The sequence below is a fragment of the Castor canadensis genome, chromosome 3 (genome assembly GCF_047511655.1).
Source record: "Castor canadensis chromosome 3, mCasCan1.hap1v2, whole genome shotgun sequence".
NCBI classification, from domain to species: Eukaryota; Metazoa; Chordata; class Mammalia; order Rodentia; family Castoridae; genus Castor; species Castor canadensis.
Window position 1 is genome coordinate 153,737,922 of NC_133388.1, and position 12,579 is coordinate 153,750,500.

The window sequence follows — 12,579 nt, forward strand, 5'->3', positions numbered from 1 at the left end:
TTTTCTATCAGGTAAAAAACTCCCCAGTTGTCAAAAATATTCTATGCATCCCAGTGTCAATGTGTATTGCTCAACCCAAGAGACTGAGTAAAATAAGAAAAATTCACTCCTAACCTATCCCATATACTCAAACAAGCCCCAAATACTCTGGGTGTGTATCTGTAATGGACAAAGTGTTCATAAAAGCACCTACTTAATAGATAACCAAACTATTATAAAGTCACTGAATAAACTAGCCACTTTTTGATTATCCTTAGCTCCTAGGCAGAGTTACAACTGTGATGTCATTGTCACCTTCTTCTGTCCTTTCAATTTTTTTGGTAGCTGACTTAATTTGGGTATTTGTGACTGAACATCACTAGAATATTGCCCTACCCACTTTTTTGTACAGTTCCACTTCTTTTCATGACACAAGATATGGGAGCACCAAGTTTAAAGGTTTCCTTATGTGTTCACATGAAAGCATGAATAAATGCCTACTTACTATCTGTTTTTATGACTCATTTTCTAAAGGACAATACTTCCTAACACTTACCTTCATGCTCTCTAAATAATGGCATCATGAGTTTCACTATGATTTAGTGCCACATTTCACTTCATATTTATATACCTCAGTTTCCCAATATGTAAAATGTGTATAAAAATCATTCCTTCAAATAGTGGTTCCAGATATTAAATAAAATGGCCTTTGGTCAAATGTTTAAAAGAATATTCTCTACTTAATCACTCATGTAATGAATATTCATTACCTCTTATACACAAGACACAATTAATGACTTCCCCCAACTTTTCTCCATGAAGTTTTAGGTTAAAAATGTTATTTTAAAAAGTATTTCACTCAAGTCAGTCATAGTGGTTCACTCCTGTAACCCCACATTCAGGAGGTAAGGCAGGAGGATCATAGTTCAAGACCAATCTTGGCTACCTTGTTTCAGAAAAAAAAAAAAAAAACAAAAACGTATTTCACTCAAAGTATGTCATGTAATATGTAGAAAGGCTTCCAAGTTTTTCTACATTTTAACAAGCAATATTATATAGACATACAAATATGCACAGCACATGTACCCAAAAGTGGTACTGGTAGAGACCAAGGAGGAAGAAAAGAAGGAAGGAAAGATAGTGAATAATAATGAAATATATCACATCTTTGCAGGAACAAGACACAAGGAAACACACTGAAAACTGTTGAACAACACAGAACAGGGGGAAAAGGGTGAGGAAGTGCAGTGGAGGTGGTGGGGGGGCATGTTACACTGACTTAAGTACAATGCATGTATAGGTGTAATATCAAGGCTAAAATACCACTGAACAGCAAACACCAAAACAATGAATGACAAGAATGAAAAACAGGTCAAGCTAAGGGGAGAGCACTAACAGGACGGGGAGTGTAAAAGAAGGAAATAAAGAAGGTGAATATGGTTGATATACTCTCTATTCAAGAATGAATACTGAATATTTAAACCTGTTGAAGTTACCATAAGAAGGGAACTAAGGTAGAAAGGAGAAAAATGGAGGGGAAGAACCAATTCAGGAAATAATACATATATACATGGAAATATCATAATGAAACACCTTGTATAGATATTCTTAAATAAACAAAAATGTCTTTTTACAAAAATGAAGGGCAGGAAGGTAAAACAGGTCCTGTCTGGAGGGTGGTACCAGTATGTGTGGGAAGATATAAGGAAAGGGTATAGGAGGGAGAATATGGTAGAAATACTATGTACTCATGTATGAAAATGGAAAAATGAGACCAGTTGAAACTATTCTAAGGAGGAGGAAAGGGAGGATAAATGACAATGATGGAGGGGGTGAATTTAACTAAGATATATTTTAAGCACTTTTATAAATGTCACAATGTACCGCCAGTTAAACAATAATATGCTACTAAAAATAAAATAAAATAAAAAGATTTTCTATATGTTAAGTTTTGGAACCACTTTTTATAAAGAATATGAAATTTATAAGGTAGTTTTTCAAAGAAACAATTTTTACTAATGTACAATTATTGCTTCAGTTTTAACTTGTTTGTTGTTATTTGGTTTTATTTATTTGTTTACATGCTGAAAAGCCTGTATAAAACTCAAAAATGAATGAAAAAGAAAAGTGACTGGAAAAGTACACTGACACCCCTATCAAAATCACCTTCCTGTGCTGGGGGTTGACAGGGTGTAGCTGACAGACAATGGGAAACAGAAAAGTCTTTGGCTCTTAGAATAGGAAAGAGTGGCAATTAGTGGCTAAAGTTTAAATGGCAAAATCTCTATCAAATGAAGGACACAGAGATTTGAAGCACATTTTCTGATACTGTTTTGCCCATGATAGGTCCACATATTGAAAATAACTGACCTATTACAGGAAAAAGGAAACTTCTATCATCCAAATTTCAGCTCCACCAAAAACCTGGATGAAAACTCTGAGCCTGTGACTCACGCTCTTCTATGACTCAGTTTGCTGTGGGAAAACAGCCTTCCTAAACTAGAGAATCCTCCCCTCAGGTAGAAAACCACAATAAATGTAAAAATCACATAGGGGGAAAAAGAAGGACACACATTCTCATTTCCAGTGTGTTAATGTACACAATGTGCCAAAACCTGTTTTCAAAAGGATGGTCTAAGTAATTCTAACCATAGTGCATATTTGGTTTAAAAAAAAGCAATTAATGGCTACCAAGGGTTAGACTGAAGAGAAAGGAAGAGTCTTCAGGGGAGAGTTTCAGTTTGGGGTAATGAAAAGGTTCTGGAGAGGGGTAGTAGTGCAAGCTATACAGTGTGGATGTATTTGTAATGTCAAAGGGTGGCACAGCTAAAATGGATTAAGCAGGCAAGTTCTATGTGTGCTTTACTACAATAAAAAATTCTTAATGTTATTAGCCTTAAAAATAAAATTTCGTAGAAGAAGAATGTGTTACTTTTTATGAACACTTATTCCTCTAAGTCAATAGCACAAATCTCTTGGACTGGTAGAGTGGCTTAAGTGGTAGAGCTCCTGCCTAGCAAGTGTGAGGCCCTGAGTTCAAACCCCAGTACCTCAAAAAAAAAAAAATGTGCAAAGTAAAAAATCCCTCAAGACAACTACATTAAAATGAGCACCCAATTAGATTAACTGAGTCACTAACATAGCAACACAATTAGTCATTGGTGAAAGCCATTAACTATGTCAGGAAAATAGTTATTGAAATACATATACACACACGTGTGTATAGAAACACATATATGTATAGATACACATATGTACATGTACATATGTATATATGCACACACATAAGCATTTATGGCCAAGATAACAACAAACCTGTATACATATATCTGTATTAGTCAAACAGTAAAAGAAACCATGGTGGGAGCCAATTTATAATATAGAATTGGGTAAGTTATTCCTGTAAAATTAATCAGACTTGCATACAACTCCCAGATGTAGAAACTACTGCAATAAAATTGCTGTGAAGATGGGGGTCTATATTTCTGAATCTCCCACCTCAGCTGACCCCGCACCCCCCTCCCACCCCCATCTCCCTTACCCCAAGAAAACTGGGTTGATTTCCATTTGCTTACCACTAGTCCTAGAACGAGGGTGCGGACTCTCTCTCCAATCTCTGGTGAAATGTCATTCCCAAACTGTTGCAGGGTAGTAAGGAATCGTTTCAGCTTGCTGAGTTGCCTGGCACCACAGGCTGGGGGTAGCTGTTGATTAGCCAGAGATGAGGAGGAGGAGGAGGAAGGCCCGTTGCTAAAGCCACTGGGTGGCGAGGGAGCGCCGTTCAAGGCTGTAGGTGAATGGCTCGTGCCATTAGTTACTGTCAAGGGCACAAAATCAGAAGGAAAAGAAAATAAACTTTACAGAGAACATTCATAAAGAAATTGCTCCCAAGTTTTCTTCCCTTGAAATCTAGCGGCTGTGTAATTTCAAAAATGTCGCGTCTTGGGCTTCACAGGGACACCAAACTCATACTCCATCCCTGTGTGAGTCTACTCCACACACTGAGGGGGAACGTTCTGCACAGCAGCAGATAATCGAGTGTGCTGCAGCACCGGGCTGGCCCCAGCTCCCATGTGCACATATGCCACCCACCTGAAATGTTTCAAACACAGAACAAACAGCTTTGGATGTTGACCTTTTGTCATAGACTTCCATCAGTGTAACAGTACTATTCGTTCCTAAACTGCTCCCATAGAGAAAGTGTACATTTGGTGGAGACTAAATTTATCACTGAACATTTTTAATCTTGTTTTGTACACACAACTGACAGCTGTGTTTATAGAAATGGGATTTCAAGTTTTAACCTGATACCACCCAATTAGAAGGCTATTTTCTCCCCCTTCATATTTCTTAACCACTTATTTAAGTATAAGCAAATTTTATGTAACAAGGCAAAATGGATTTGGTATTTATCAAGGAGTTATTTCAAGAAATTGAAAGGGGACATCTCAATCCAACTAAAAGCATACATTGGTAGTAATTCATAAATTCACTTCCAATAAAATTTATTTGAAGGCAGGTGCCAGTGCTCATTTCTATAATCCTAGCTACTTGGGAAGCCAAGATCAGGAAGATCAAGGTTTGAGGCCAGCCTGAGCACATAATTTGTGAAACCTCATCTCCAAAATAATCAGAGTAAAATGGACTGGAGGTGTGGCTCAGGGATTAGCAAAATACTTATCTTAGGCCATTTTTGCAGTGTTGTGTTGCAACTTTAACGATCTTTCCAGGGCGGGAGGTATGGCTTCATTGGTAGAGTACTTGCTTAGCAGGCCTGAGGCCCTGAGTTCAAACCCCAGTCCCACAACAACAAAAACAAAAAGTATTTGAGCCTAAAGATTATAATGTTTAAGAACAAAGGTGGAAAAATTGGTGTGTTTCTCACTAAAGAAAATGATAATTTTATTATGTTTAGTTAATTAATTTGACAAACCCATCTTTTTACATAATTTTGACTATCTCTAGTAACAATTTGAGAAAGTTTTAAGGACCCAGTTATTCTTAAAATGTCATTTCAAGGAATAAGATAGTTCTTTTAACTCAAATCAGTGCCAAAGTAACCTATCAAGAAATGATAACTCACCAGACCATCTCACATAAGACATAGCCATCATCGTGACTCTGGGTAACAACAAACCAAATATAAGAAGACAGGGTTACAACTTGGCATGTCACAGTCTTCTGCTCCTTAAACATTTGGAAAGTTCTTTTTAATTTTTAAAATTTATTTATTTATTTATTGTGGTCCTGGGGTTTGAAACTCAGGGCCTCAGGCCTGCTAAGCAACATTACCAGTTAAGCCACACCTTCAGCCCTGGAAAGGTCTTTTAAGTGGCAACACAACATGGCAGAAATGGTGCAGGATAAGTATTTTGCTGGTCCCATATAGTCCCATGGATATACTTTTATCTGTTATTTTTCATTCATGTGGCACATGGTCTATAAATAGTATTATCTGCAAAAGATAACATTTTTTAGCTTCACAAATCCTTGATGACAATTTTAACCAGAACTGTGAGGAGGATCATGGAAATCAATGTGAGTCAATGCCCTGTATAGCTATCCTTATCTCAACCAGCAAAACCCCTTGTTCCTTCCTATTATTGCTTATACTCTCTCTTCAACAAAATTAGAAATAAGGACAAAATAGTTTCTGCTGGGTATTGAGGGGGGGGAGCGGGAGGGGGTGGAGTGGGTGGTAAGGGAGGGGGTGGGGGCAGGGGGGAGAAATGAACCAAGCCTTGTATGCACATATGAATAATAAAAGAAAAATGAAAATAAATAAATAAATAAAAAGCTACCCACTACCCCTGCTTAAATCTACAGGACAGAAAGGGAAGTTGCTCTTCTGCCAGAATGTTCTGTCTTTCTCTTGGATGGCACAGAGAGCGATACACTCCATTGACTCAGAGCACAGCACCTGAGCCAATAGAAACGACTCTAAGAGTTCGTGACAAGGATGATGCTAGCAATTTCAGAAAGGCTTCTAAATGAGACTCTTGCAAATAGCAATGTACTTTTATCTTAAGGAAGTAAGTTTTTTTTAACATAATTTGTAATATCTGAAACAGAAGAAAGTAACTTAGAAGTAACCTAAAATAATTATAAGCACATTTTCATGTTCCAAGATAAATTAAACACTCTAAAGTAAAGAGCTCCACATTAAGATAAGATAAACTAAAAGTTCAGGATAAGAACTAGAGTTACAGACCAAAGGCAATATTCTTCATTGCTAACTTCGGAGCAATAATGAGAAGGTAGGCAAATATTGATCACCACCCAATTATACCTAAGATACGACACTTTTGTTTACGTTCAATACGTACTACCTGGCAAAGTAAGGATTTTTTTTTCTTGCATTGTTTATGCATAACACATTCATGTCAGATTGTATTTTCTCATGATTCTTTTATGTTGAGAAAAATTTTAATTGAAACTTCAAAACCAAAACACGGAATCCAGAAACGACTACCTACATGTTGTCGGAGTGAATGAGCTGGTTCTTGGAGCTCCTTGGGTGGTGGGGGGCGGCGGCATCGTGGGAGGAGTCAGCCTGGATTGTGTCTTCACATCCACAGGTGAGTCTGGCATTGTGGAGTGCTTCTCAGTACGATCTAGGGGACGCCACCAGGGACAGGTTACTTTATTCTGTAAGCACCTCAGTTTTTCAAGTGAGGTTTGTCAAGTGAACAGAAGAAATTCAACATCTTCTATCAATAAAACATGCTTATCTGTGGAAGTTAAAAGCACGATTTTATCATCCACACCCACTTAAGAAGGTGTAGCACAGATGGAAGGACCTTATTTGTAACTAGGCTGTATTATATCCTATTGTTATTTCTGAGTTGAGCAGATGCTACCTTGGTAGTATGATATACAACAGCACAACAGCACAACTTCACTCAGAAATGAGGCCAACATTAGCAAGAGGTAGAAAACAGATGAGAAAGAAGGATCATAATGAACCCCTCATGAGAGCTCAGAAATAACAGAAAACCAAAGTCAGTTATGCAGGTGAGCAGGAGCCAGCTTTTCATGATGGATTTCTACAACCCCTGCCATCCCTTTCCATGCTTAGTTTTCTGGTCTATTAGAGGAGACAGGTTATCTCTCTCTTCAATATTATGCTGTATTTTTCGCAATGAAGTTAAGCCGTTATTTTCTTAGACTGTTTGAATTTATGACCTGTTATCTTAAAAACATGAGCTCAATACTGAATTAATAATCTTAGAGAGTTAGAACATAAAAGTCCCAAACTGAGAGCTAATAAAAACTAAAGACACTTGTTATTTTTTAAAGATAGGGAGACATTTCCTGATTACCCAATAATGAGCATTTGTAACTGAGAGCCGCTTTCTCTTACATATACTTTTCCCTTGAAATTTCAAACTCTTTTTCTCGGTCTCATCTACTTATCAAAGCAGAAGATCTCCAGTAAAAAAAAAAATGAAATGTTTTTTTTTCATTTGCTTACTTTTTTGGATCCAATTTTCTACAAATGGGCACACAAACACCCAAAAAGTGGTTTGAGGTGTTTTATCAGCTTTAGACACAAATATTTCATACTTGAACTTTTATAAAGTTCAAACTATTGAGGAAAAACAGGCATTTAAAATACAGTGGTAACCACAGTGAGAAATTCTCAAAATTACTTAAAAGTCAACTTTTTTTTAAAAGGACATGAACATAAACAGGGTACTACTGAGGGGAGCTCGTGGGGGTGGAGGGAAGAAAGGTGGGTGTGAGATACGGTTATGCGTATGAAATGGTCATAATGAAACCAGTACAAAGACATGAAAGAAAATTTAAAAAGGGGGTGGGGGAAGGGGTTAACAAAGAATAACGGGGGGGGGGGGAGTATGATCCAAGTATGTTACATGCATGTATGGAAATATTGCAATTAAACCCCTGACTTTGTACAATTAACATATGCCAAGAAAAAGTCAATAATTAAAAGAAAATATAAAGCCCAATTACTATGATCACAATTCCAAACCTAGCTCATCTTTGTTCAAAGCAATTTCCTAAGACTTGGGATGCAATAAAATAACACATTTGATATGAGAAATAATGTTGACATCCTATTAGGGAAGATATAATAAATGAACAAAAATAATCAACATCCTAATAAATGCATTTTGCACCATGATTTGCTTAACAGTACCAGTCTCTATTTCTTCATCCATTGGTTCAATAACAATGAACATCCCTATAGTTGATAAAAGTGTTCTGAGTGAAATGATGGCAGAGGCACAAACAGAGCTTTTCTAACTTTATCTAATGTTAAAAACTTGTCTTCATATTGCTATTGCAGAGTATTTAACAACCAACATCAGTAAGTCACATATCCTAGAAAAATACAGAAGTTAGGCAAGCTGAAAACTGCTTCTACCAATCCATTGCACACTCTACTCACCTCAACCAACCTCAGCAACAAGGAAATACATAGCTTTCCGCTTATGTTGCAGCTGAGGGAAGAGGTACAGCAGCAAATACAAGTCTCCCTAAATAAAGGCAAATATTTCTGTCATGCCAAGAAAGAAGGGAGAGAGGGAGGCTTGCCAGAGTCTGCTGGGAGATAACAGTGGAAACTGCTGGTCCATCTGGCTTTCATTCTGCTAACACTCACAGGGAGCTGTGAGCAAAGGCAGTCCAGATACACAGACTCAAAGCACGTGGTTGCACAGACAGAGAAAGGAAGAGCAGAGGGGGAAAGGGAAGTGGGAGTAATGAAAAAATAAATAAAGCAGAAGGAAAAAGAAGGAGGAGAAAGAACAAAACAGGGAGAAAGGAGTCTGGAGGGGAGAATTACCCTCATAGCTTCCTTTTCCCAGCAAGTAAAGCAGAGTCATAACAAATACAGTCCCCATCCTCATTCACCTTCACATAGTTAAAGGAATTTCTAAAGCTTACACCCATTCTTTCTTTTTAAAACAGCCCACACACTAAGGAAAAAGGAAATAAACTGTAAAACTGACAGTGAGTTTCCTCTTCAAACTTAGATTTAAATTCATGTTTAAGATAATCATTGTATTTCTATCCTTGCCCCAGTTCACTTCGAATATCAGTCCTGGCCCACATTTGTAACATGTTTTTTTGGGGGGTGGAGGAGGCATACTGAGGTTTGAACTCAGGGCTTTATGCTTGCTAAGCAGGTGTTCTACCCCTTGAGCCACTCCAACAGCCCTCACATTTGTAACGCAATTCCTAACCAGAGCATCATCACTGACACAGGTACAAGACTTTTAAAAGTTTTTTCAAATATCATCAATATTTTAGGAATAATAACTACCAACCAATCCCTAACAAAACACCACTACTTCAAACAGGAATTGATACATTCTAACCGGATATATGTATATATGTAGATATTTAGGATTTTGACATTAGCCAAATTTCTGTGACGGTTGGCTTCACTCTGATCAAATGGAGTTCCAACCCAGAGGTCCTACAAACTGAGACAAAGTAGGACCATATGTAACTCATTCTGGGTTGTTCAGTACAATCAATCTAGGATGGAGATAGATGGTGAAATACCGGTCAGGCCTAATACACACACACACAAAAGCCCTCTGGAACAGAGAGATTTAAGATAAATTTGGAAAATATGTCTCAAGTATGCTGAGCTCTGTTGCATTTGTTTTGGATTATTTTTTTTTAATTTTTTTGAAATATATATTCTTGAAACTTTTATAGCAAGCAGCACAAGAGCTATGATTTAACCACAGAAGTATTTCACTCCATTTCAAATTAGAGGATATGGTAAAACCAATATTAAGTTATATTATATCTTATGTAGTTTTCAAGTTTGTGAAAATTATACTTTTCTGGTACATAATTTCTATTTTTTAGTTGCTGGAGGGGAATTCTGACATTTATTGAAAGAGTGACACAAAATGATTTAAAAAAGAGAAGGAGGGGCCAGAGAATGGGAGGGAAGGAACACAGGAAAGGGGAAAGAGAAAGTAAAGGGAGGGGAAGGGAAATGAAGGCAATACATATTTGATCAGGGAGGAAAGGTAAATCTGATCAAAAAGGGCAGACAACTTTACTTCTACCATAATGATTCACAGCACTTCTAAATAAGAAGGACTTCTCTATGTGGTAACATTTCTCTCACTTGGCAAAAATCCAACACACATGCACCAAAGATGGCAAAGTATGGAAGAAAATGTGGCATGTATAAATACATTACTGATACATTTCAATATCCAATTTATTCTTAGGGACTTATGGAGGTGGTATGTTTTCCATTTCCTTTTTTATAAAGTTAAAAAAAAGGTAAAGCATAATCTGCCTTGGTACTTATTTTACTTGAAGTTAGTTCAAATAGTTCCAGATGTGTTTTTAAGGTATGAAAAATAGGTATTCTGTATTTTCCTTGTTTACATAACATTCTAAAGACAGCAAGTTCCCTTTTGGTAGGTGGTATCTCTTTTTCTATCAGAGTTCATCATGTCTACTATAATAGAACTCTCTGTGGTATTATAGATTATGAGGAACTTCTTGGGCAATTAGTAATTGGTCCAGAGCTAGTCATACTTGAAGAAGTGTTAGTTAAGGAAGCTAAAGGGTACTCACTACAGAGAATAAGGCCAAAGTAGAACCTAGGTATTACTGAAAGAGAAGGATAGAAGAACAAAGCTAGAAAATAATGAAATTGGGTATAGAATCCTATTTTCATTACAATTGAAAAGATGGCCAATAGATTTCTGACAGTGAAGTCATGTAGTGATTCCAGTGTCTGGGTGTGAGATGGTATAGGCAGCTGTCTACAGACAAGAACACTGATGCTGGTTGCTTCTATTCTCCATTCAGCTTCCACCATTTCCCTAATGAGCACTCCTAGTAATTTCCTTCCAACTCAGAACCATTCAGCAATGCATGCCAGTGGGAGTCAAATGCTAACACATGGAATGATACAGAGGAAGAATATTTGGTATATGTGTCCCAGCTAAGACACATTTGGTTTAGCCTTCCCATGAGTTATCCTGAATCTTAGTCTCTCATGAGAAAATTGGGGTATGATCTTCTGTCCCTCATAGAGATGTGGTAAGAAATTAAATGAGATAATATGGTTAAAATCCTAGCACAGTGCCTATTCATATTAGACACCAACAGATTCATCCTGGGCCTTCCTCTCCTTATCCATCCCCTGCTATTCCCTCAAGTCTATGACCAATCTATATAGGACATCTTGGGGGTTTCTGTCTTCCTCATGATGTTTTCTTCCTCATCTAGAATGACATGCACCTTCTTCACTGCGTATTAGAGATCACACATGTCCTCTTACAGCAACTCCTCAGCTCCCTCGGGCCCCCACCATATCACATAACCTCCTCTCTTTTGCCATTCATCACAGTCTGTGTGGAGTGAGTGAGTGTGTGTGTGTGTGTGTGTGTGTGTGTGTGTGTGTGTGTGTGTGTACACCCCAACCAGTAAAAATGGCAGGCAACTTGAGGGCAATGTTTTTTCTTTTGTTGGTTTTTGTTTTGCTTTGTTTGTTTTTTGGTGGTGATTTTTTGTTGTTGTTGTAATGGGTTTTTTCAAGATAGGTTCTTGTGAACTATTTGCCTGGGCTGGCTTTGAACCCTCATCCTCCTGATCTCTGCCTCCCGAGTAGCTAGAATTATAGGCACTGAGCCATCAGTGCCTGACTTAATGTTTCGGTTGTTTTTTTTTTTTTTAATTTCTTCCTTAGGAGGTTATTTAATAAATACCTATAATCATGGTTCTGACAGGAAGCATGGTTACATTCCTTTTACAAACCTATTCTAGTCAATTTAAAGATAACTGACCTTAATTTTCTGGTAAAAGATAAACATATACAATCAACAGCACATAACTACAGAAAGAGAATGGAATTTAGCAACAGATGCTCCTCAACTTCTGATGGGGTTACACCTCAAAAACTCATTTATGATACTTATGAAAATACCATAAATCAAAAATGCATTTTATACCCCTAACCTAGCAAGCATCATAGCTTAGCAACACAGTATACTGCAGAAATATTAGCTGTTTACTCCTGTGATCACATGATTTGTAACTCATTGCTGCTGCCCATCATTATGGCTACTATCCCAGGAAAAGATCAACACTGAAAGCCTGAAGTACAAACCCTAATTCAAACACCATCATTAAGTCAGGGAACATGTATAACATGGGAAGATACTGGCGACCTAAAATTTAATTTGAATCTGCTATCAACTTGTGTAGTTTTAGGCAAGTGTAAGATTGACCTGTCACCTTGTTTCTCACCATAGGTGCTATGTCTGAATGTCCCCCAACATTCATGTTTTGCCACTGAAATGGTATTAATAAGTAGCACCCTTAGGAAGCATTTAAGCCAAGAGGGTCCTACTCTGGGGGATAGGACTAGTTCATTATAAAAGGGCAGAAGAGACAGGCATAGTGGCACACATCTTAATCACAGATACTATAGAAACTGCAGCAGGTGGATTGCAATTTTGAGGCCAGCCTAGGCTACACAGCAAGAACCAGTAGATAACACAAATAAATACATAAATGGATAAGGGTATAGCTCAGTGGTAGAACACTTTCCTAGCATATGTGGGGCCCTGGGTTCAATCCTCAGGA

The 12,579-nt window shown here is 37.5% G+C and overlaps 1 protein-coding gene across 6 annotated transcripts in view; it reads right to left on the minus strand.

The window, feature by feature from the left end:
* Runx1t1 (RUNX1 partner transcriptional co-repressor 1) overlaps positions 1-12,579 on the minus strand; it is a 143,376-nt gene that overhangs the window by 52,168 nt on the left and 78,629 nt on the right. For all 6 annotated transcript variants that reach the window (XM_074068827.1, XM_074068828.1, XM_074068830.1 and 3 more), the window contains 2 exons: positions 6,456-6,593; positions 3,555-3,796 (listed from right to left, as the gene is read on the minus strand). In XM_074068827.1, coding sequence (XP_073924928.1) covers positions 3,555-3,796; positions 6,456-6,593 — 380 coding nt within the window. The remainder of the gene's footprint in view (positions 1-3,554; positions 3,797-6,455; positions 6,594-12,579) is intronic.